General features: G+C 36.9%; 1 protein-coding gene across 3 annotated transcripts in view; it reads right to left on the bottom strand.

Annotated features, from left to right (window-relative positions):
- The window catches only part of KATNAL1 (katanin catalytic subunit A1 like 1), an 85696-nt gene that overhangs the window by 26757 nt on the left and 35223 nt on the right, over positions 1–23716 (bottom strand). For all 3 annotated transcript variants that reach the window (XM_044249534.1, XM_044249533.1, XM_044249535.1), the window contains exon 4: positions 7728–7896. In XM_044249534.1, coding sequence (XP_044105469.1) covers positions 7728–7896 — 169 coding nt within the window. The remainder of the gene's footprint in view (positions 1–7727; positions 7897–23716) is intronic.

Raw genomic sequence — 23716 nt, forward strand, 5'->3', positions numbered from 1 at the left:
CATCAGAAACAGATGAACTTTATTACACACTTCTTTACATTTACATCCTTGGGGGTACAGTTTCAAGTAAAACTAAAATGATCCTTGCTAGATACTTCTAAGTTTGTGGATGTGGGGAATTTCCAGTGCCACCAAAGAATATATAGAATATTAACGGAGAGAAAGAAACAACATTAACTTACTGAGAACCTACCACATGGCAATAAATCACAAATATATTATCTCATTTAATACTCACAACAAGGTAGGTATTATTATCATTTTTTTTACAAATAAGGAACTGGAACTCGGGTAAAATACCCTAATCAAGTTTAAAAATTATTAAATGTCAGAGGAGAGATTTTAATGCAGCTCTTTCTGACTTCTCGAACATATGCCCTTTGCACAACATCAGACCACCTCACGCCTGAGTCAGCTTAAAGCTTACGAGCTTTACACTATGAATCCTATGAAATTATGAAAGCCAAGAAAGAGGCTACAGATGAGGAAAGCCTTGGGACTCTGATCTGAATCTTACAAAGTCTTTTTTCCCTGTTACTCTTAGCACCTCCCAGGATTTTCTCCCAGTAAAGTCCTTGGACCACATCACAAAGTCACAGTAATGATAATGCTAAAAGGACCTTTTTAAGTAGTATTATTAAGACCACTAAAGCAATATACTTTACCCCAAATTCTTTATTTAATAATATGGTGGCTTTAAAAAAGAATTACATGCTCTGGTTTCTGTGGGGTTCTGCCAAGATTTATTCAGCTTTGAAGGGCTTTAAATGAAATGCGCTCAGTTGCTAGAGATAGTTCAACCACTGGAACTACTTCAGGGGACAGAGTCAAATACCCTTCTAGAGCTTCAGGCCCATAGTTACTGTCTAATACAAAAATGAAAGGGAAAGTGGTCAAAAAATGTGTGAATTTCCTAAGCTTAAATCTGAAGAGAGAACAGAATGAACCTCTCCTACGACAATTCATCTGAGATTAAGAATAAGCTTGATCATAAGTGCTGACAGGGGACTAAATGGTTCCCCTTGGGCAAATGGTTGGGTTCATTAAGCCACTAGGTAAATGACCAAACAGTACTCTTGGTGACTTGACCCAAAAAACAAATAATTTACTGTATCTGGGTAGCACGGTGATAATATTAAGCTAAATTTTTATAAAGATTCTTATATTTCAGGTGATAGATACCAATATTGACACTATAAAGAGAGTATATTTGTGGCATACTTAACATGACAAACACAATATCTACATATTTAAAATAAGCTCAGCCTAGAATCACACTTTATAACACAGGTAGGACAACGCTATGAAGTGACATTCAAACAAATCACTGGCAATTCCCTGTAATCATTTTAAAAACTCTTCTAGAAGTAAATCAACTAAAGAATGCAACAGCAACTGATATATCTAGGACTTATTAACATGCCATGATAGGACAGTCATTATAATTTGAGACTTAAAAAATTGTTTAAAAATATAAGCAGACATCCATTTTAGTATGAATTCCCAAGTGGTAGGGAAGACATGATAAACACTGCCAAGTGAAAAGAAAAAGCTGTACACTTACCTCAAAGTAGTAAGAACCAGAGGATTTAAGAATAATTATGTGAGCATCTGTCTAATACATTTCATTGTGTTAGGTTTTATCAGTGAATGAAAATACACTATCTGCCCTCACTGAGCATCTAGTCTAGCAGGGCAAACAAGTAACATGTAAACAAAACAAAAACACACATAATCATAAACTGTCAAATGCTATGAAAAAACTGAGTGGTCCATGTGGCTAAGAATTGAACAAATAAAACAGACTGGAGAGACAGGCAGAGGCCAGCTCACCCTGGCCCCTATAGGCCACAGTGAGGAGTCTGGATTTTATTCTCAATGTACTGGGAAAATATCTGAAATATGTTAAATAGGGAATGACAGGATCTGATTTAAATCTTTAAATGACCCTTCTACCTACCATGTGGAAAAAGGATGGAATAGAAGCAGAAGCAGAGAAATAAAAACCTGTGTTACAGCACTCAAGGTCAAGCCTTTCAATACACAGAAGAGGAAATGTGGGGTAAGCCAGTCAAATGACTTGCCCTAGAATTCAAAGTTTATCAAAGATAGAGATGAGATTTGAATATAAATTAAGTACTCCAAAAAAGATTCTAGGAACTCTTCCAAGTCAAAATGGTGAGGTTATGAAAAAACAAATTTAGATAAACTAAAAATAAGTAATTTGGTGACATTGGGAAATCAATAAAATGGGTGATCATTATCTTTTGTAACAAATACTCAAACTAGAATAGGGATAACAAATAGAGGTAACTGTGGTTTCAGTTAATGAGCTAGATTAACTGTAATACATAAAAGAGACTTAGTTTTCAAGCAATAAAGATAACCTCACCCAGATTATTACCTGAACAGTTTCTAGTAATAATAATAATGATAGCTACAGTAACACTGAAATGATCTTAGAAAAAAATCTTTGCTTAGATTTTCACATTAATTAACAAAGGTCAACGTAGCAAGAATTTGATATTTAGCATGAAGTCTAACAGACCTTTTTCCTCATTAAAGCAAATATTTTAGCATCTTTTTACTAACATCTAAATTACCCTTATCAAGAAAGGTTTATTAATGATCTTTCATTAGTATTGGCTAATAATACTATGTGAAAAAAAAATGAGGCTAAAATTAGTGACTAACGCATTATATGAAGTCAACTAATGACACAATTTGGCCTAAAGTGCAAATAATGGTTTTTACATTTTACTGCATGTCTTCTCACATTGGCAGATTAAGTAGAAGACAGTCAGTTACTAGCTCTGGGTCTTGCATTTCAAGTGACAAATGAATTGCACCCAAAAAGAATATCCAGGGCAATGAAAATTCAAAAACCACATCATATAGAGGAGGATCAGGGACACTAGAGACATCTAATGGAGCCACATGACCAACTGACCTATTTACCTCTATTTCCTCTATATTCGTCCAAAAGAAAGAACCAGGACAAATTGAAAGTAACAAAAGATATAAATTTCAGATCAACAAAATAATTTTCTAACAATGAGTTCTAACAAAGGGATCATTGCTCTTGTTAGGTTGTGAGCTACCCAACATCAGAATTACTAATTAGTAATTAAAAACAAAAAACAAAAACACTGGCCCACAATCACAGGGATATCCAAGCTCATCTCAACTCTGAGCTCCACAACATCACGTTCATAGCTTGAAATGGGTCACAAAAATATTTGTATCACAGAAATCAGCTGATAGTACAAATCAGGGCTTGATTTATTACTTTACTAATGGCCTAGACTTAAGAAAATAATGGGGAAAACATTAATAATGCAAATGAAACTTAAAAGTATGCCATTTCTACAGCTGTTACACTGTAAACAGCATAAAAATTAATGAAATATTTTTCCATTATTTGAAAACTATTAACTGCTTCATCAAAGTTGCCCAAATAATCAGTGAATGAGTGAACTACCAACATGTATTTCTACTGTTTTACTTTCATCTTACTCATTAACAGAAAAAAAAAAAATACCAAACAACATTCATGTCGGAACTACATTTTTATTCATTTGTTAACTGCAACCACCATAGGCTGGCTACAGATAAAAAGAGCTGAGGAAAAGTCAGCAAAGGCATCCTGTGAGAGTCCATTCACTCTACAGAATTTACAGTAAAGAGTACTATATATTTAATTATTTGTAAATTATGTGCTACACATCATTTATATCAGTAAGATTTATAATAAATGTGTGAATGTGTATATACACATTTTTTCAGAAAACTAGTTATTGAACATTTAACAATACACTGCTAATTAGATGATCATTATTCATTAAATAGACCCCATAAGACAGCATCCATTTCTTCATAAGAAAAAGAAAAATTTTCCTGAAGTCACTGTTCATTTGTATAATCACTTATCAACAGTTCTCAATCCAGTTTACAACATCTCTTCACATCAGACATCCCTAGACTTACCTCAGTGATGAGAAGCAAAGTATTCAAAAAGAGCCATTTGTTACATGCAATTCAATGAAATGAAGTCCTTTAAGTTTAATAACTTTAAATCAATTCTATTACTATAATTTACCATCCTTTAATCTGAATTCTATTTAAAAGCATATGTCGTTTTAATCATGAGACCGTAATAGAAGCACAGCTCATTTCGCTAAGAGTTAATTAACCATAAAGTCATAGTCTTAAAAATACTTGAGAATCAGAGTTTTAGGAATTAAATTTATTTTTGATGGTAACATAGAAACATTTCCTCTGCTACCTAGTATTTTTTTTATTTTTAGACCATCCTTTTTCAATATAAAAAAATACATTTGTTATTTCTATGTGTATTTCTATACTGACTAGAGGCTTAAATAGTTAAATAGTAATACATCAAATTTTCTCAGGTACATTCAAATAAGACTGAAAAATACAGCAAAGTCAATTGATTTATCTCACTCCCTCTCATCAATAAGAAAATAACCAACATGAAGCTAGAATCACATTTTTTTGAAGTCTGTGTTCCCGTACCAGCAAGTATGACTAACACTAAGTATGCACATAATAAAGGTGTGTTAATTAAATAAGGTAACAAACTGCCTTTTTGATGACTCTGTGAACCTCAGAGAGAGAAAAACTGTTAAGAGTTGAACAACAGATCACTATACAAAGTGGTTTTACTTATTGAAAAACACTATTTTTAAGCTTGGACCCAACCCGAAGCTTGTCAACAGTTTAAAAAAAAAAAAAAAAAAGGAGGGGAGAAAAGATTTAATCACTCCCAGAAAATGAACTGGAACTCTTACAAGAAACAGGTATTCATGATGCATTGAAATAAGACAGTATGCATTTTCAAATAAGAGACTATATAGCATACTGGTTAAAAGCTCAGGTGGACTCTGAAAAACAGTCTGAGGGGTTTGAAGTGGCCGGGGGGTGGGAGGTTGGGGTACCAGGTGGTGGGTATTATAGAGGGCACGGCTTGCATGGAGCACTGGGTGTGGTGAAAAAATAATGAATACTGTTTTTCTGAAAATAAATAAATTGGGGAAAAAAAAAAAAAGTCAGGTGTTAAAGAATTTAACTCCTAGTTCCCCCACCTGCTTGTAGGTATGACTCTGTGCCTCAATTTCTTCAAACGCAAAACAGGGAAAATTCTGTTGAGGTCACAGGAATTTATAGAAATTAAATAAGCCAATATACATACATGACTTCAAAATGGGGCTAGTACAGGTTAAGTGTACTCAAGAAAGAGTAAGATCTGCTACTGCTATTATTAGTCGCCCCATCACATAGTTTGCAACACTAAATTTTAAAAATCCAAAGATACTTCTGTCCTTTTTTTTTTTTTTTTACACCTATAAAGTTAAGCGGTTTGAATACAGCAGCAATTTTCAAACATTTGACCAGGACACAAAATAATAAATTCACTTGAGATGAGCTACTATATACTAATATAATTATGATTAAGTTTTTTATATATATTCATATAACTTATTTTTTTCCTCAAAATAAATGTCCTTACTATCACTAGAGCATTCTGAATTTTCTAGTCTATTCTTTTTATTTTTTTTTAAGGTGGTTGCAATACACAAAACTAATTTTTAAAACACAAAGGGGACAATATCTCTGAGGAGCCTGCCAATACAAGGTTCTCATTTTCAAATTATTATTCAAAGGCCATGGATATCTAGCAGTTTCACCTAAACCCCCTCAAACCCTATCACAGCCTTCAGTGAATTTTAAGGACACTAGTATTCTAATGGGCATTGAGTGCTTACAACAATAATAACTGAACCAAGTACACTTTTCAAAATCTAATAAACTTTGCATGAGTTTTTTTTTCTAAATTGTAGTCCCTTTTGTGTCCAGAGTGACTCAGAAAACATCTTTTATCTTCAAACAACTGCAGACTTGGTTTTGTTTTTTTTTGTTTTGCTTTTTTTTCCTCAAATAAAGGACTTACTTTCCAGTGACATTCTCAGTACTTAGATGTCAATGAAAGAATAAGAGTTAGAAAATTACTTGGAACTTTTTAAGAGACAATTTGCAATCTCCAGAAAAATGTGACATTCAACAAATGCTGCCTCATTGCTTTGTTCTTTGCTTACGAATCACTCAACATTTAGTTAATTGTTCTGGGACTCCTTTCTAATCCAATCCATATTTTTAATATAGTTTGGCAGGGTTAACTACATAATATGAAAAAAACCCTAAAATAAAGAGAGAAAAGATCTGTGCACAAGTTCATATTCCATTTCAAGCTCCATCCCTTACTCTCTGACCTTGGGCCAGGTACTTCACCTCTCTACCTCCGTTTCTTCATTTATAAGATGACTACCTACTTCATGGGACTGTTCCCAAATTACCATCTAATCACTCCAAATGGTGCTTAGCAGGGAAACATCCAATAAACCATGACCAAAATTATTCTATTGTGTTATGTTAAATTAAGGTAAAGACTAAAAGTTCCCCACCCTGTTCTAAAATTTACCTAAAAGCTACCAGCAGAGTAAGGGCTGAACTTCAGCCCCTACTTTATGCTTTAAAATGCAAACCAAGGTCAGCTGACAAAAATGAAGAACAAGGGAAAAAACAAAGATGACACATAAGGTTGAGATTTTTAAGTATCTATTCGGTGGGTTTTGATAATGGTAGAAAACCAGTTCAATTTCACCAGCAGGAATCATTCATTCATTCATTAGTGCCCCCTCACGAATCCCAACAAGTATCAAAGATGGAATCACTCACTGCTATATGGTATAATAGCTCTGGCAAATTACAAAAAAAAAAAGTAGAATCTATCAAAAGAAGCAGAATCTACCTTTGAATCTAGCTCATGAATAGAAATACTCAAAAAATACCACTTTTATTCTACCACAGATTAAATATGCACAAGGCCGAGGAAGGTGGTCTATGCAGAGTCCTGATCTAATGACTGGAATTATACAGGGCAAAAATATTCAAACATTGTGTCTAATTTTGGATAACAACTTGCTATTAGTGTTGTTATATTTTCATTATAAATGTCATGGCATCAACATGAGGACATATCCTGAACCTCTGGCTAGGAAAATTTAAAACTTCTTGGTGGCAATTCAATAATTATCATCATTCATATATGATGGTCACAATGAAAATGGGAAATGCTATCACTAAACATCTAATTTTGTCTTTTCACTAAAATTAAGGCTAAAAGATGGGTCGGGTCATCCCAGCTGGCTCCCTCCTCTGTAAGATTATCTAAAGTCCATTTTAAGGGCAGGAAAGAATTTCCACCTAGCACTATGTTCATTCACCTATCAATTTTCCAAATAAAGTAAATGTACACAGTGAACCCCAACCAAGGAAAATTCTCCCATTAAGAGAAAAAAAATCTACATCCTTGGAAGAATTTCCCCTACAATATTTTTCATTTATTGCTCATTTTAATTTAGAATTCTTGTTAAAATATATTTTAAGTTTTAAAACTTTTTTGAATATTTCTTTCCAAGATCCATTTTACTAAAGATCTGTGCATTTGTTTTTCTAAATGTACTTCTGAGGTTATCAGCATTGCAGAATGGCCTTCAAAATGCAAAGACTGCTTAGGTTTTTGAGGCAGGTAGATTTTTTAATATCTTCCATGTCAAAACAGGGGTACTCCGAAAAGCCAAAAGAAATTATAATATGCACCAAAAGTCATGGGCTTCAAGGGAATGAGTTAACAAAGAAAGTCTTGCCTTATCATCTCTTCCTCTTGCTCTACAATCTTTGTCTCTACTTGTAGAGGGTTTTTCACCCTTGGATATAGGATGTGCTCGGCCTACAGGTCCCCGGGCTCCTACTCCCGCCATTTCTTTCCTCAGAGGTCTTACTTCTCGATTGGGACGCCTTATCTGAGGTGGAGCTCTGACAAGAAAAAATTAAAATGAAAATTAATCAAATGCAAAAGTATTTCAAATACTTTAGTCAACAGAACTATTAAATCAAGAAGCCCCAAATGTCAGTGATTCCCCTTTTGCCAATTCATGGCTACAACTATTAGGTCAGTTTTTAGAAGTGTTTTTCAAAAAAAAAAAAAAAAGTGCTCCTCTGTAAAATATACCAGTTCACAAAATTTTTAAACACATATAAATATATATAACAGCAATTACTTTGTCAAAAATAACTACTAATCACCAATAGAGGGCAATACAGACTATTTCCATCTAATATAGTATAATGGAAAGCCAAATTACTTATTCATTACTGTCCTAGGCCAAAACTAACTAAAAAAAAAAAAAAAAAAAGCTTTTCAAAATAATATTAAATGTCAATTACACTTCAGTTTTTACAAAAGCATTAAAAGCTGAAAGGACAAGAACTCAAAATACATCTATTTGCCTAGTTTACTAATTTATTTACAATCAAAATGATTTCCTCTGCTTCTGTATTGGAAAATCCAACATTTCAGTCATCAAATTGTAAGCAGTAGGGCTAAACAATGAAATCTTGCTATATACAAATGAATTTATGTGTGAAAATGTTCTTCATGCTTTGATGGTGTCAAAAATAAAAAATTACAGGATCATTCAAATTATATATGTGCATGTGCATGTGATTTAAGAACTTTGAGGACTATGTATAGTGAAGGATATTAACTAGATTTGTGGTGGTTTTCACAATATATAAAAACCCTGAATCATCATGCTGTATACCTGAAACTAATAAAATGTTGTATGCCAAATATAACTCAATTTTTTAAAAGTTACAATAAATACATAAATGTAACAATGTACATAAAGTGGTACATTTTATTTCATGTAATATGAAATATGTTAACAGCAAAATTCTGAGATTTCTGAGCACAGTACTTCAGGTCTCGCTTTGGGTATTTGGCGGGGGTGGGGGGACACTATATGCTCTGGACCTAATCTTTGTTCTTCCTTGGACTGTCTCTGCCTCTGTTTTCCTATTTTTACTCTCTCTACCGTTCTGCCTTTATACCTGTAGCCCTTCAGGTCCCATACACACAGTCCTTTTTTTACCCATATGCCATACCTATTATTATCCCTTTCCAACTCCATGCTTTTAATTCATCTAACTCATCATGGAGTCTCTCTTTCTGATAGCAGAAGTGACACCTGTATGTAACTCAGAATCCAGCTAAACAGGAAAAGAAGATGAAAAGCCAGGAAGGATGCAAACTCGAGGCCACAAAGATGAAAGACCGCTGACACACTGTGGGTCTAGTAAAGGATCTTCAGCCTGTTGAAATTAGACCACTACATGAAACGGCTAAGGGTAAGGGAAGCTGGTGAAAACTGGATGTCTACTAGGTTATTACACGCTAACATTGCAGCTCTTGGAGTTCAGTCCAGCTAAATATTTACTGACCACCTATCAGGAGGTATGTGGCCACTAGTGTGCTAGGCCCTGGGAGGAGACCAAGATGAATAAGCAATCTTGTGAAAAAAATCACAGAAAAGGAACTGGAGAAGAGTGTATAGTACAATGGCTACAAGTCATTTTCAAATATAAAGATATTATCTTGGTATTAATTCTAGTGTATGATTAGTCTCTTAAGCATCTGCCAATAAAATAAAAATGTGATGAGACTGATTTAAAAAAACAAAAACAAAAATGTTACATGCTCTGATCCTACTATTTCACTTCAACCACTATTTTTCAACTGAACTTCTATTCCATTTTGATGAAGGTGTGGAAAGTAGTAGAGCAGAACTTTACTTTTATTTTTATATATTTGGGCAGGCATACATGACTTTCCTGAATCAGACCCACCGGTAAGGTCCAAAGACAATAAAATGAGAGCAACAATCTCCAGCACGCAGAACACACGTCAAGTTTACCCTTCTGTTAGCAGCTGTGCCTGCTATTCAAATACTCTGTCATTGTCTGTGGGCCTGCTTTCTAGCCACACTGTAGGCCTGAAGCTTCTGCTCCCCGACAGCAACCCCGTCCCTTCCAGCTGCATACCAGACAGCTTGAGAGCTGCTGGGCTTGCCCTGCTAGGCCTCACTGCTTAGGGCAGAAGGGTGGAGAATCCCGAAATGCCTCTTCGGCCGGCCGCCTCAGCTTGTGCTCTCCCCGCCCAGGCCTGCTTTTTGACAGTTACTTCGAGTCCCACTGTAGTCCATTTTGCACATGCATCCGGCTCAGGAAAGCGGTGCTGGGAGAATTATTATTTCAAATCTCTTGCACTGGCGGCATTCCAAGTGCTTGCCGCTGCTGCCCTTGTCCTGCCACTCAACATTCTGACAGGCTCATAAATGGTCTGCATTGCTCCAGAAGCCAGGTGTGCCTAGTGGCAAGTCGCACATCTCACGAAAGTGTGCCTGCTCTGTGAGTCTTCAGTTCCATCTCGCTGCAGGTTGACATTGTATTTGTAACAGACTCTGTCAACTTCCCAAAGGACATCCTTGATTCTGCTCTGTACTTCCCCCATTAGCGCGTCACTGCACAATGTCATGCTTCAATTTAAGGACTCAGTGACAGCTTCCAGGCTGGGTAAAAAAATAAGTCTCACGGCTTCTTTTACTGGCCTCTTTTGAAAGAGAGAGAGACGTCAGTAAGGTTACACAGCCTCATCAACCTCTGCCCTGAAGGTCAAAGAGAAGATGACACTGTACTAGCTCCCAGTATTCCAAATGTAGAAAACAGCTGGTAGATACACAGATCAAACACTGGGTGATCTACACTGTGCCCAGTTCTCCACTATTTCCCTCTAGGAATGGGAAGAAATAGGCCTTTTTCTATCCTAATTTCCTCCAAAATCCAGTATTTGCCCCTTTCTAAGCCATATTAACTATCTCTATTATATGTAAATGTTCTTATCAGCACTGCTTGTAATAGCCAGTACCTGAAAATAACCCAATGTCCAGTATCAGAACAGATACATAAATTATTATATATTCCCATAATGGATACAATATACATGCGAACATGACTTATAGCTACATGGAACAACAGATGAATCTCCTGACCCTAGTGTTAAATGAAGAAGTAAGTTCAAAGGACACAGAGTAAGCAACATAGGATACCATTTGGGGACACAAATATATGTACTAAAAGTAAAGAGAGGGACGCCTGGGTGGCTCAGTTGGTTGGACGACTGCCTTCGGCTCAGGGCGTGATCCTGGAGTCCCGGGATCGAGTCCCGCATCGGGCTCCCAGCTCCATGGGGAGTCTGCTTCGCTCTCTGACCTTCTCCTCGCTCATTCTCTCTCTCACTGTCTCTCTCTCTCAAATAAATAAATAAAATCTTTAAAAAAAAAAAAAAAGTAAAGAGAGGCAAGGAAACAATAAATCCCAAGTTCAGCACAGTGTCTTACTCTGAGAGTGGAACAGGATGCAGAAAAGCTCATAAAGGGTCTTCAGAGGTAGGAGTACAGTTCTTTATCTTACACTCTTTGGTAGGTACATAGAAGCTACTGCGCTGTGTGGTTCCTTATACCTTACATAAATTTTAATTATTCACATTATCTACTCAGCAGTTAATAAAACTTTAAATGTGATTACACTACAACAACACTAAGTAAAAGATCTGAGCACCTAAAAAGTGAAATTACATGGGCGTCTGGGTGGCTCAGTCCTTAAGCATCTGCCTTCAGCTCAGGTCAGGATCCCAGGGCCCTGGGATCCAGCCCCGCCATCAGGCTCCCTGCTCTGTGGGAAACCTGCTTCTCCCTCTCCCACCGGCTCTGCTTGTGTTCCCTCTCTGCCCGTGTCTCGCTCTGTCAAACAAATAAATAAAAATCTTGAAAAAAAAAAGTGGAATTACAGAATTCTACAAAGTTTTTGGCATGTTCCAGAAATACACATGTCCTGGTGACATGGGCTCAGAGTCCCCATCCTTAGTTGAGCTACTGGATTACTGCCTGGCAAATCTGCATAAAACATCAGGCAACAGAGAGAGAACTATCTGTATTATAGCACCACTCCTCTGTGAAATCAAAAATCAAATTTCAAACCAGAAATCAAAGGGAAAAAAAACCTTTTTCAAAGAGGCCCTTCTTTCCACACCATGTTAAGACACTAACACAATTTTCTCCAATTTTTATATAGGCTCCTTCTTAAGATTCCTATCTAATGAGCTCTATTTCTTCTAGCATTCTGTTTAATGATTATTCTCCCTTTTTTGTTCATACATTGTTAGAATTCTATGCAAGTAATTTAGAACAGGTCCTAGGTATGTCCAAGAACATAAGCCAGATTGCTGGAAGTTAACTTCTGGAAAAGAGAGAAAAAAAAATCTTATTTTGCTATTATATTAATCTATAACCTATAACTCCAGGATTAAATAAACAGAGAAACATGTCTTTCCCTGTCTAATAAAAAATATAAAAACATAAGCTCCAATTAGTTCTTAATAATACTTTTGCTGTAAGAACCTGGAGTAAATATATAAGACTTCTGGGCGCCTGGGTGGCTCAGTGGGTTAAGCCGCTGCCTTCGGCTCAGGTCATGATCTCAGGGTCCTGGGATCGAGTCCCGCATCGGGCTCCCTGCTCAGCAGGGAGCCTGCTTCCCTCTACCTCTCTCTCTGCCTGCCTCTCTGTCTACTTGTGATCTCTCTCTGTCAAATAAATAAAAATTAAAAAATCTTTAAAAAAAAAATATAAGACTTCTGAGTCTAAGAGAAGTTATTTGTTAAGAAATCAAGAGGCAAAAAACAAAGCTTAAAGAGAAATGAGAGGACCTAGGATTTGAAGTTAACATTAAGGATTAAGAATTTTAATGTGCACTCTCATCAAATACATGATTGCTATTTTTTCAAATCAGTAAAGTTATTATTTACCTAATAAGTATAGGAACTGTGCTGGATGTTATATTGACATAAAAACACTGCAAACACAATTCCTACCTTCACATAGAACAGCATGGTGATCTGAAGTCAGCATTAGACTTATAATCCAAAAATCTGGGTGCCTTTTTACTCCCAGGTCCACCAATTACTGATTACATAAGCCTGTCACTTAACATCTATAAGGCTCACGTTCTTCTTTTGTAGGTGGATGACAACACTTCATAAAATTTGTAAATCTATTTTTCACTGATATAACAACATATATTCAGTAAAATGTACATATATTACACAACTCAGTAAGTTTTAATACCATATAACCACCTGTAGATAAAGACATAGAACATTTCCCAATATCCCTGAAAGCTTTTTCATGGTTCCTCTTAGCCAGTATCACCCAGTAAGGTCAACACTATTCTGACATTATCATATATTAGGTTTGCCTATTTCAGTTTCAGAAAAAATGGAATCCTACAGTACATACTTTGTGCTTGGTTTCTTTCTTTCAACATTACCTATGAAATTCATCCATGTTCCTGCATGTAGCATGAGTTTATCTTTCTTCAATGACAGGCAGTAGTCTATTGTTTAAATATAATGACAACTTATCTATTCTACCATTGATGAGCATTTGAGCTGTTTTCCATTTGAAGGTATTATTAAAGCTTCTATGAATATGGGGATTATGTTCATGGTAAATATAAGCATTCATTTCTTTGGAGTTATGTACTCAGGAATAGAATTGCTGGATCACAGGGTATATGTATGATTAGCTTTAGTAAATATAGCCACACAGTTTTCCAAAGTGGTGATGCCATTCCACACTCGCATCCACAGTGTATGGGAGTACCAGTTGCTCCATCCTAGCCATTCTGATGGGGATGTACTGGTATCTCACTGTGCCTGTACTCTGTCTTTCCTGAAGGACTATGGATGTTGGACCTTCTCAACAATACTTTTTGGCCACATAAACATGGTCTTTTGCAGAGTAACTTTCCAGTCCCTAGTCCACTTCTTTTTTTTTTTTTTTTCAATCAGTTGTCTGACTTTTCTTATTGACTGTCATTCTTTATATATTCTAGATACAAGTCCTTTGTCAGATATATGCATTGCAAATATCTTCTCCTAGTATATGGCTTGCCTTTTCACTCTCTTAATGGTATGTCCCCTCATGAAGAGAAGTTCATAGTTTTAGAATTCTGATTTATCAGTCTTTTGTATTTAACACCTTAGTGTCCAGTTCAATAAATTTTTGCTACCCCCAGATCATGATAATATCCTTCCATGTTTTCGTCTGGAAACACATCCTTACTACCTTTTACATTTTAGGTAATGCTCTATTTCAAATTAATTTTTCTATATGGTGTGAGGTAGGAGGGGTCAGGACCCCCCCATAAATATTAATTAACCCAGAAGCATTTAGTGACAGGACTCACCTTCCCCTACTGAATAGGACATCTTCTCCATAAATCAAGAGACTTCACAGAAGTGAAGAATGATAAGTTCTAGTTCCAAAAAAGAACTTTAGAAATTTTAGTTTTTTGTGATCAGACTAAAAACAAATATTTTATTATGATATATCCAGAAGTCTGTTCAAAATACTGATTTTTTTCAATAAATACCTGAAATCTTAATGAATGCAAGACTGTATGCTACCCAGTATGAAGTCCACATTAAATCTTCCCTCATTATCTAACAAACAAATCAATCACATCCAGAAATACATTGAATGCTATAGGTCATGCTGATATAAGTTGTTTTGTATTTTCTGTACAAGTGTAATTTCTGTACTCTTTAGAAGCTTACTTTGATTTTTAAATAATTCAACTTGTTAAAGTTAAAAAGTGGAAAAATTCAGTTATTTCTTAAACCTTTTAAGTACAGCTTATAAAACTTTTCCTATGTACAAAAGTGGCAGATTTTAGAAGCCATTTTTAAGGTGCTTTTGCATAATGTTTAATATCATTTCATACCTGGTTAATTAAATGCCACCAAAATTTTTACCTACATTTAAAAATGTAATATATTTTATTTCCTTCTTAGTTCCTCAACTGTCTTATTCAATAAAGTATATTAATTTACATATAAGTACTTTTATAAACCTAGTAAATTGGCCTTACAAGTAAGATACGCCTAAACTTCTCCTAACACTTCCCAAAAGTACTTAACATAAATTAGGTAACAACAACAACAACAAAAATCACAGATCTCCATTATTCCATAATACGTTCCAAATTGGAATTGCATGCTTATCATCCTCACTAGCCACAACAAATATGCACATATTCCTTAACAGGAAAATATTATTATTGCAGCTTTGATTCTCTTAGACATTATATTCTTGGCTCTAAATCTTCCTGGAGTTGAAAGATGCTTAGCCACTACAGAAGACAATTATCATCTAAGTTAACCAAGATAACATTTAACCAGAAATTTCAGCTGGTGTGAGATCTGGAGCTATGGACATTCTCACACCAGATATTATACAATCCCATTTAATATCATGAGGGTTGCCTTCTTAACATATTGGTATTATCCACAACCAGATATAATAATGAAACTGTCATCAATTTTGATGGGATACACTAATCCTTACTTAAAGCTGCTAGCCATTTCAAAGGCAGGGGAGTGGGGATGATAACATTACTAAGTCATTAGTCTAATAGTAGAATTCCACCACACTCAGGAAGGTTAATTACTTGATTGTAACCTGCTCTTCTTTATCTAAAGATAGACAAGCCTTGTGCTTTCCATGTAACTCTAAAGACTTTTAACTTGAAAACCATAAAATATTTTCTGCCTAACTCTAAAGACCTTAAAACTAGAATAGACAATGGCATTCCTATAGGGTATAAGGGCCACACAACTTCTACAAATATTAAAATACCAGTTGAGGGCACCTGGGTGGCTCAGTGGGTTAAAGCCTCTGCCTTTGGCTCAGGTCATAATCCCGGGGTCTGGGATCGAGCCCCACATCGGGCCCTCTGCTCGGTGGGGAGCCTGCTTCCTCCTCTCTCTCTCTGCCTGCCTCTCTGCCTACTTGTGATCTCTCTCTCTGTTAAATAAATAAATAAAATCTTTAAAAAAAAAAGTTGAACTTTTCATATCTCCTAGTTCTTTGTCTAGCATATAGTCAAGTTCTAAGATTATTCCTTCTTTTTTTTTAAGATTTTATTTATTTATTTTTCAGAAAGAGAGAGAAAAAGCAAGTATATGCAGGGGGAGCAGCAGAGGCAGATGAAGCAACAGACTCCCCACAGAGCAGGGACCCCGATCCAGGACTCACACCCAGAACCCAGAGATCATGTCCTGAGCCGAAAGCAGACACTTAACCAACTGAGCCATCCAGGCTTCCCTCAAGTTCTAAGATTATTCTTATTCTGAAAACACACAGACACAAGAACAAATGAGATAGTCCCTGCATCCAAGAAGCTTAAAATTTAGCTAAAAACATATCCATATTATACTGGACAACCCTTTCTGTCCACACATAAACCCTACAACTAAAGCCTTGCTGAGGAGTTCCTCACTAAGCTAGAAACAGGAGTCCTCAAAGCCAACAAACTGTAAGATAAGACCTTCCAGAACTTATGATAATAGAAATATTATAAAAAGTAGGAATTCTGGATAAAATGTAACAAATATCCTTCTATATACATAGGTGAGCTTACCAGAGGGTAAGAGAAATACCTAATGGCCCAAAAATAAATAAAAGAATGCTGATGGCATGGCAGTCCTTTGGGATTTCCAGGCCTCACACACCTAAGGGCTTGAGATTTAATGACCACATGGGAATACTTGAGACAAGGCCTTAGTCCCACACCAATCAAAGAAGTTGGAACTAAACTGTCACACACAGCCAGCACTATCAAAGAATTACAACCTCACTGAAAGGGTTGAATTTAAAACACACATGTGGAAGAAACAAGTACCTCTGTTTATGTGGGCCTATCATCCATTATTTGTGAAGTTAGGCCAGTGTCTCCCCTTAAAATAGTAACCAAGGGCTTGCTGTCATGTAATAGGAGATTCAGGTTTATACCACCTTAGGCAAAGAAATTTACCCAACAGTGGTCCTGGGCAAGTGACATCCCAGGGCACCTGGCTGAAGCAAACACAGACCCTCTCAGGAGTGACATCCCTCTAATGAGACCTTAGAATGACTATAACCTTGAAGAGACATTTTTAACTTTACTACAAACAAGAGCCAGCACAAATTAAAAAAAAAGATAACTCCCAATAATTTCTGATAATAGAACTATTTGTTATAGTATATAAAATGAATGTTTAAGATTTTTTTTTTAATTTTTTTTTTTTGAAATTGCAGTATAGTTAGCGTACAGTGTTGTATTAGTTTCAGGTGTACAATATAGTGATTCAGCTGTTCCATCTCAACTCAGTGCTTGTCAAGAGAAGCGTTTTCACTTCTTTATTTTTTAGACACGGAGAGAGAGATCACAAGTAGGCAGAAAGGTAGGCAGAGGGGAAGGGGGGGCGGGAAGCAGGACCCCTGCTGAGCAGAGAGCCCAATGCGGGGTCCCAGGACCCTGAGATCATGACCTGAGCAGAACGCAGAGGCTTTAACCCACTGAGCCACCCAGGCGCCCCAAGATGGTTTTTAAAAGCATGAAGAATTTGAAACAACAAAAGCGCAAGTCTTAAGTAGTATAAATAAAAATAAATCCACAGTTAGATAAGTCATCACAAAACTGTTTAACACCAAAGAACAAAAACACAATCAGGAAAACAATCGGAGACAAAACACCAGCAACCTACATACAATTAGACTGATGATATAATCTAGAAGACAATAATAATACTATTACTAGGGTCATCTTCAAAACATAGAGAACAAATAACTGCCAGGCTGATGTTTAAGTTATCATTTAATTTAATTAGATTTAATTTAACTAGATTAAATTATCATTTAAAAGTGAAAGGAAAATTATGGTATTTTGAGACAAAAAATTGAGGGTTTACCAAGAGAGATGTGTGTAAGAACTACTAAAGGATAGACTTCAGCAAAAATGAAACTGAATCTAGAAAGAGTGAAATGTAAAGAAATGGTGAACAAAATTAGTAAACACATGAATAAATCTAAAAAAGTATTTTATTCATTCATTCAACAAGTATTTATTGAATGCCTACACTGTGCTGAGCACTATTCTTGGTGTTGAGGATACAGCAGTAAAAAAGCCAAAGGCCCTGAGGGAGGAGTCAAGATGGCGGAGAAGTAGCAGGCTGAGACTACTTCAGCTAGCAGGAGATCAGCTAGAGAGCTTATCTAAAGATTGCAAACACCTGCAAATCCATCGGCAGATCGAAGAGAAGAAGAACAGCAATTCTAGAAACAGAAAAACAACCACTTTCTGAAAGGTAGGACTGGCGGAGAAGTGAATCCAAAGCGACGGGAAGATAGACCCCGGGGGGAGGGGCCGGCTCCCGGCAAGCGGCAGAGCAACGGAGCACAAAATCAGGACTTTTAAAAGTCTGTTCTGCTGAGGGACATCGCTCCGGAGGCTAAACCGGGGCGAAGCCCACGCGGGGTTGGCGTGACCTCAGGTCCCGCGGGGTCACAGAAGGATCGGGGGTGTCTGAGTGTCGCAGAGCTTGCGGATATTGGAACGGGAAAGCCGGCTGCAGAGACAGAGCCGACAGTAAGCTCGCAGCTCGGAGTTGCCTTGAACCAGTCGCAAGCTCGGTGAGCTCGGAGCGCGGCCGGAGGTTAGGCAGACGCGAGTTACTAGGAGCTGTTCGCTGAGGGCGCACAGGGGAGCGGGGCCCCGGGCTCTCGGCTCCTCCGGGCCGGAGACCAGGAGGCCGCCATTTGTATTCCCGTCCTCCGGAACTCTACGGAAAGCGCTCAGGGAACAAAAGCTCCTGAAAGCAAAGCCGAGCAGATCACTCAGCCCGGCCCCTGGTAAGGGCGGTGTAATTCCGCCTGGGGCAAAGACACTTGAGAATCACTACACCAGGCCCCTCCCCCAGAAGATCAACAAGAAATCCAGGCAAGACCAAGTTCACCTACCAAGGAGTGCAGTTTCAATACCAAGGAGAGAGCAGCAGAATTCCAGAGGAGGAGAAAACAAACCACGGAACTCATGGCTTTCTGCCTGTGATTTTTTAGTCTTGCAGTTAATTTAATTTTTTTTCTTTTTCATTTTTTTCTCTTCTTCTGCTAAAATTTTTTATAACTTTTACCCTTTTCTTTTTTAACGTTTTTTAACTAGATTATCTAATATATATATTTTTTCTTTTTTATACTTTTCTTTATTCATTTTCTTTTTTTTAAATTCTTTTTTTTTCTTTCTTTTTGAACCTCTTTTTATCCCCAAATCAGAAGAGATCCTAATCTCTTCAATCTTTTTTTTCTTAATTCTTTTTTAAATTCTTGATTGAATTTTTAATTCAATCTTTTTTTTTAATTCTTTTTTTCGTTTATTTCTTTCTTTCTTTTTGAACCTCTTTTTATCCCCAAATCAGAAGAGATCCCAATCAGAAGAGATTGGGAGATCCCAATCAGAAGAGATTGGGAGATCCCAATCAAAGGAGATCCCAATCAGAGGAGATCCCTCACCCAATCGTAAGGGGGGAGAAATCCCCCCTCACGATTTGGGATCTCTTCTGATTTGGTTAAAGCATATTTTCCTGGGATTGTTGCCACCCTTTTAGTATTTTACTTGCTCCTTCATATACTCTTAGCTGGACAAAATGACAAGGCGGAAAAATTCACAACAAAAAAAAGAACAAGAGGCAGTACCGAAGGCTAGGGACCTAATCAATACAGACATTGGTAATATGTCAGATCTAGAGTTCAAAATGACAATTCTCAAGGTTATAGCCGGGCTTGAAAAAGGCATGGAAGATATTAGAGAAACCCTCTCCAGAGATATAAAAGCCCTTTCTGGAGAAATAAAAGAACTAAAATCTAACCAAGTTGAAATCAAAAAAGCTATTAATGAAGTTCAATCAAAAATGGAGGCTCTCACTGCTAGGATAAATGAGGCAGAAGAAAGAATTAGCGATATAGAAGACCAAATGACAGAGAATAAAGAAGCTGAGCAAAAGAGGGACAAACAGCTACTGGACCATGAGGGGAGAATTCGAGAGATAAGTGACACCATAAGACAAAACAACATTAGAATAATTGGGATTCCAGAAGAAGAAGAAAGAGAGAGGGGAGCAGAAGGTATACTGGAGAGAATTATTGGGGAGAATTTCCCCAATATGGCAAAGGGAACGAGCATCAAAATTCAGGAGGTTCAGAGAACGCCCCTCAAAATCAATAAGAATAGGCCCACACCCCGTCACCTAATAGTAAAATTTACAAGCCTTAGTGACAAAGAGAAAATCCTGAAAGCAGCCCGGGAAAAGAAGTCTGTAACATACAATGGTAAAAGTATTAGATTGGCAGCTGACTTATCCACAGAGACCTGGCAGGCCAGAAAGAGCTGGCATGACATTTTCAGAGCACTAAACGAGAAAAACATGCAGCCAAGAATACTATATCCAGCTAGGCTATCATTGAAAATAGAAGGAGAGATTAAAAGCTTCCAGGACAAACAAAAACTGAAAGAATTTGCAAACACCAAACCAGCTCTACAGGAAATACTGAAAGGGGTCCTCTAAGCAAAGAGAGAGCCTACAAGTGGTAGATCAGAAAGGAACAGAGACAATATACAGTAACAGTCACCTTACAGGCAATACAATGGCACTAAAATCATATCTCTCAATAGTTACCCTGAATGTTAATGGGCTAAATGCCCCAGTCAAAAGACACAGGGTATCAGAATGGATAAAAAAACAAAACCCATCTATATGTTGCCTCCAAGAAACTCATTTTAAACCCGAAGACACCTCCAGACTTAAAGTGAGGGGGTGGAAAAGAATTTACCATGCTAATGGACATCAGAAAAAAGCAGGAGTGGCAATCCTTATATCAGATCAATTAGATTTTAAGCCAAAGACTATAATAAGAGATGAGGAAGGACACTATATCATACTCAAAGGGTCTGTCCAACAAGAAGATCTAACAATTTTAAATATCTATGCCCCCAACGTGGGCGCAGCAAACTATATAAACCAATTAATAACAAAATCAAAGAAACACATCAACAATAATACAATAATAGTAGGGGACTTTAACACTCCCCTCACTGAAATGGACAGATCATCCAAGCAAAAGATCAACAGGGAAATAAAGGCCTTAAATGATACACTGGATGAGATGGACATCACAGATATATTCAGAACATTTCATCCCAAAGCAACAGAATACACATTCTTCTCTAGTGCACATGGAACATTCTCCAGAATAGATCACATCCTCGGTCCTAAATCAGGACTCAACCGGTATCAAAAGATTGGGATCATTCCCTGCATATTTTCAGACCACAATGCTCTGAAGCTAGAACTCAACCACAAGAGGAAGTTTGGAAAGAACACAAATACATGGAGACTAAACAGCATCCTTCTAAAGAATGAATGGGTCAACCGGGAAATTAAAGAAGAATTGAAAAAAATCATGGAAACAAATGATAATGAAAATACAACGGTTCAAAATCTGTGGGACACAACAAAGGCAGTCCTGAGAGGAAAATATATAGCGGTACAAGCTTTTCTCAAGAAACAAGAAAGGTCTCAGGTACACAACCTAACCCTACACCTAAAGGAGCTGGAGAAAGAACAAGAAAGAAACCCTAAGCCCAGCAGGAGAAGAGAAATCATAAAGATCAGAGCAGAAATCAATGAAATAGAAACCAAAAAAACAATAGAACAAATCAACCAAACTAGGAGCTGGTTCTTTGAAAGAATTAATAAAATTGATAAACCCCTGGCCAGACTTATCAAAAAGAAAAGAGAAAGGACCCAAATAAATAAAATCATGAATGAAAGAGGAGAGATCACAACTAACACCAAAGAAATACAAACTATTATAAGAACATACTATGAGCAACTCTACGCCAACAAATTTGACAATCTGGAAGAAATGGATGCATTCCTAGAAACATATAAACTACCAAAATTGAACCAGGAAGAAATAGAAAGCCTGAACAGACCCATAACCAGTAAGGAGATTGAAACAGTCATTAAAAATCTCCAAACAAACAAAAGCCCAGGGCCAGATGGCTTCCCGGGGGAATTCTACCAAACATTTAAAGAAGAACTAATTCCTATTCTCCTGAAACTATTCCAAAAAATAGAAATGGAAGGAAAACTCCCAAACTCATTTTATGAGGCCAGCATCACCTTGATCCCAAAACCAGACAAGGATCCCATCAAAAAAGAGAGCTATAGACCAATATCCTTGATGAACACAGACGCAAAAATTCTCACCAAAATACTAGCCAATAGGATTCAACAGTACATTAAAAGGATTATTCACCACGACCAAGTGGGATTTATCCCAGGGCTGCAAGGTTGGTTCAACATCCGCAAATCAGTCAATGTGATACAACACATCAATAAAAGAAAGAACAAGAACCATATGATACTCTCAATAGATGCTGAAAAAGCATTTGACAAAGTACAGCATCCCTTCCTGATCAAAACCCTTCAAAGTGTAGGGATAGAGGGCACATACCTCAATATCATCAAAGCCATCTATGAAAAACCCACTGCAAATATCATTCTCAATGGAGAAAAACTGAAAGCTTTTCCACTAAGGTCAGGAACACGGCAGGGATGTCCATTATCACCACTGCTATTCAACATAGTACTAGAAGTCCTAGCCTCAGCAATCAGACAACAAAAGGAAATTAAAGGCATCCAAATCGGCAAAGAAGAAGTCAAATTATCACTCTTCGCAGATGATATGATACTCTATGTGGAAAACCCAAAAGACTCCACTCCAAAACTGCTAGAACTTATACAGGAATTCAGTAAAGTGTCAGGATATAAGATCAATGCACAGAAATCAGTTGCATTTCTCTACACCAACAAGACAGAAGAAAGAGAAATTAAGGAGTCAATCCCATTTACAATTGCACCCCAAACCATAAGATACCTAGGAATAAACCTAACCAAAGAGGCTAAGAATCTATACTCAGAAAACTATAAAGTACTCATGAAAGAAATTGAGGAAGACACAAAGAAATGGAAAAATGTTCCATGCTCCTGGATTGGAAGAATAAATATTGTGAAAATGTCTATGCTACCTAAAGCAATCTACACATTTAATGCAATTCCTATCAAAGTACCATCCATCTTTTTCAAAGAAATGGAACAAATAATTTTAAAATTTATATGGAACCAGAAAAGACCTCGAATAGCCAAAGGGATATTGAAAAACAAAGCCAAAGTTGGTGGCATCACAATTCCGGACTTCAAACTTTACTACAAAGCTGTCATCATCAAGACAGCATGATACTGGCACAAAAACAGACACATAGACCAATGGAACAGAATAGAGAGCCCAGAAATAGACCCTCAACTCTATGGTCAACTCATCTTCGACAAAGCAGGAAAGAATGTCCAATGGAAAAAAGACAGCCTCTTCAATAAATGGTGTTGGGAAAATTGGACAGCCACGTGCAGAAAAATGAAATTGGACCACTTACTTACACCACACACAAAAATAGATTCAAAATGGATTAAGGACCTCAATGTGAGAAAGGAATCCATCAAAATCCTTGAGGAGAACACAGGCAGCAACCTCTTCGACCTCAGCCGCAGCAACATCTTCCTAGGAACATTGCCAAAGGCAAGGGAAGCAAGGGCAAAAATGAACTTTTGGGATTTCATCAAAATCAAAAGCTTTTGCACAGCAAAGGAAACAGTTAACAAAATTAAAAGACAACTGACAGAATGGGAGAAGATATTTGCAAACGACATATCAGATAAAGGACTAGTGTCCAAAATCTATAAAGAACTCAACAGACTCAACACCCAAAGAACAAATAATCCAATCAAGAAATGGGCAGAGGA

This window comes from Neovison vison, chromosome 5 (assembly GCF_020171115.1).
Source record: "Neovison vison isolate M4711 chromosome 5, ASM_NN_V1, whole genome shotgun sequence".
In the NCBI taxonomy this organism is placed as follows: Eukaryota; Metazoa; Chordata; class Mammalia; order Carnivora; family Mustelidae; genus Neogale; species Neogale vison.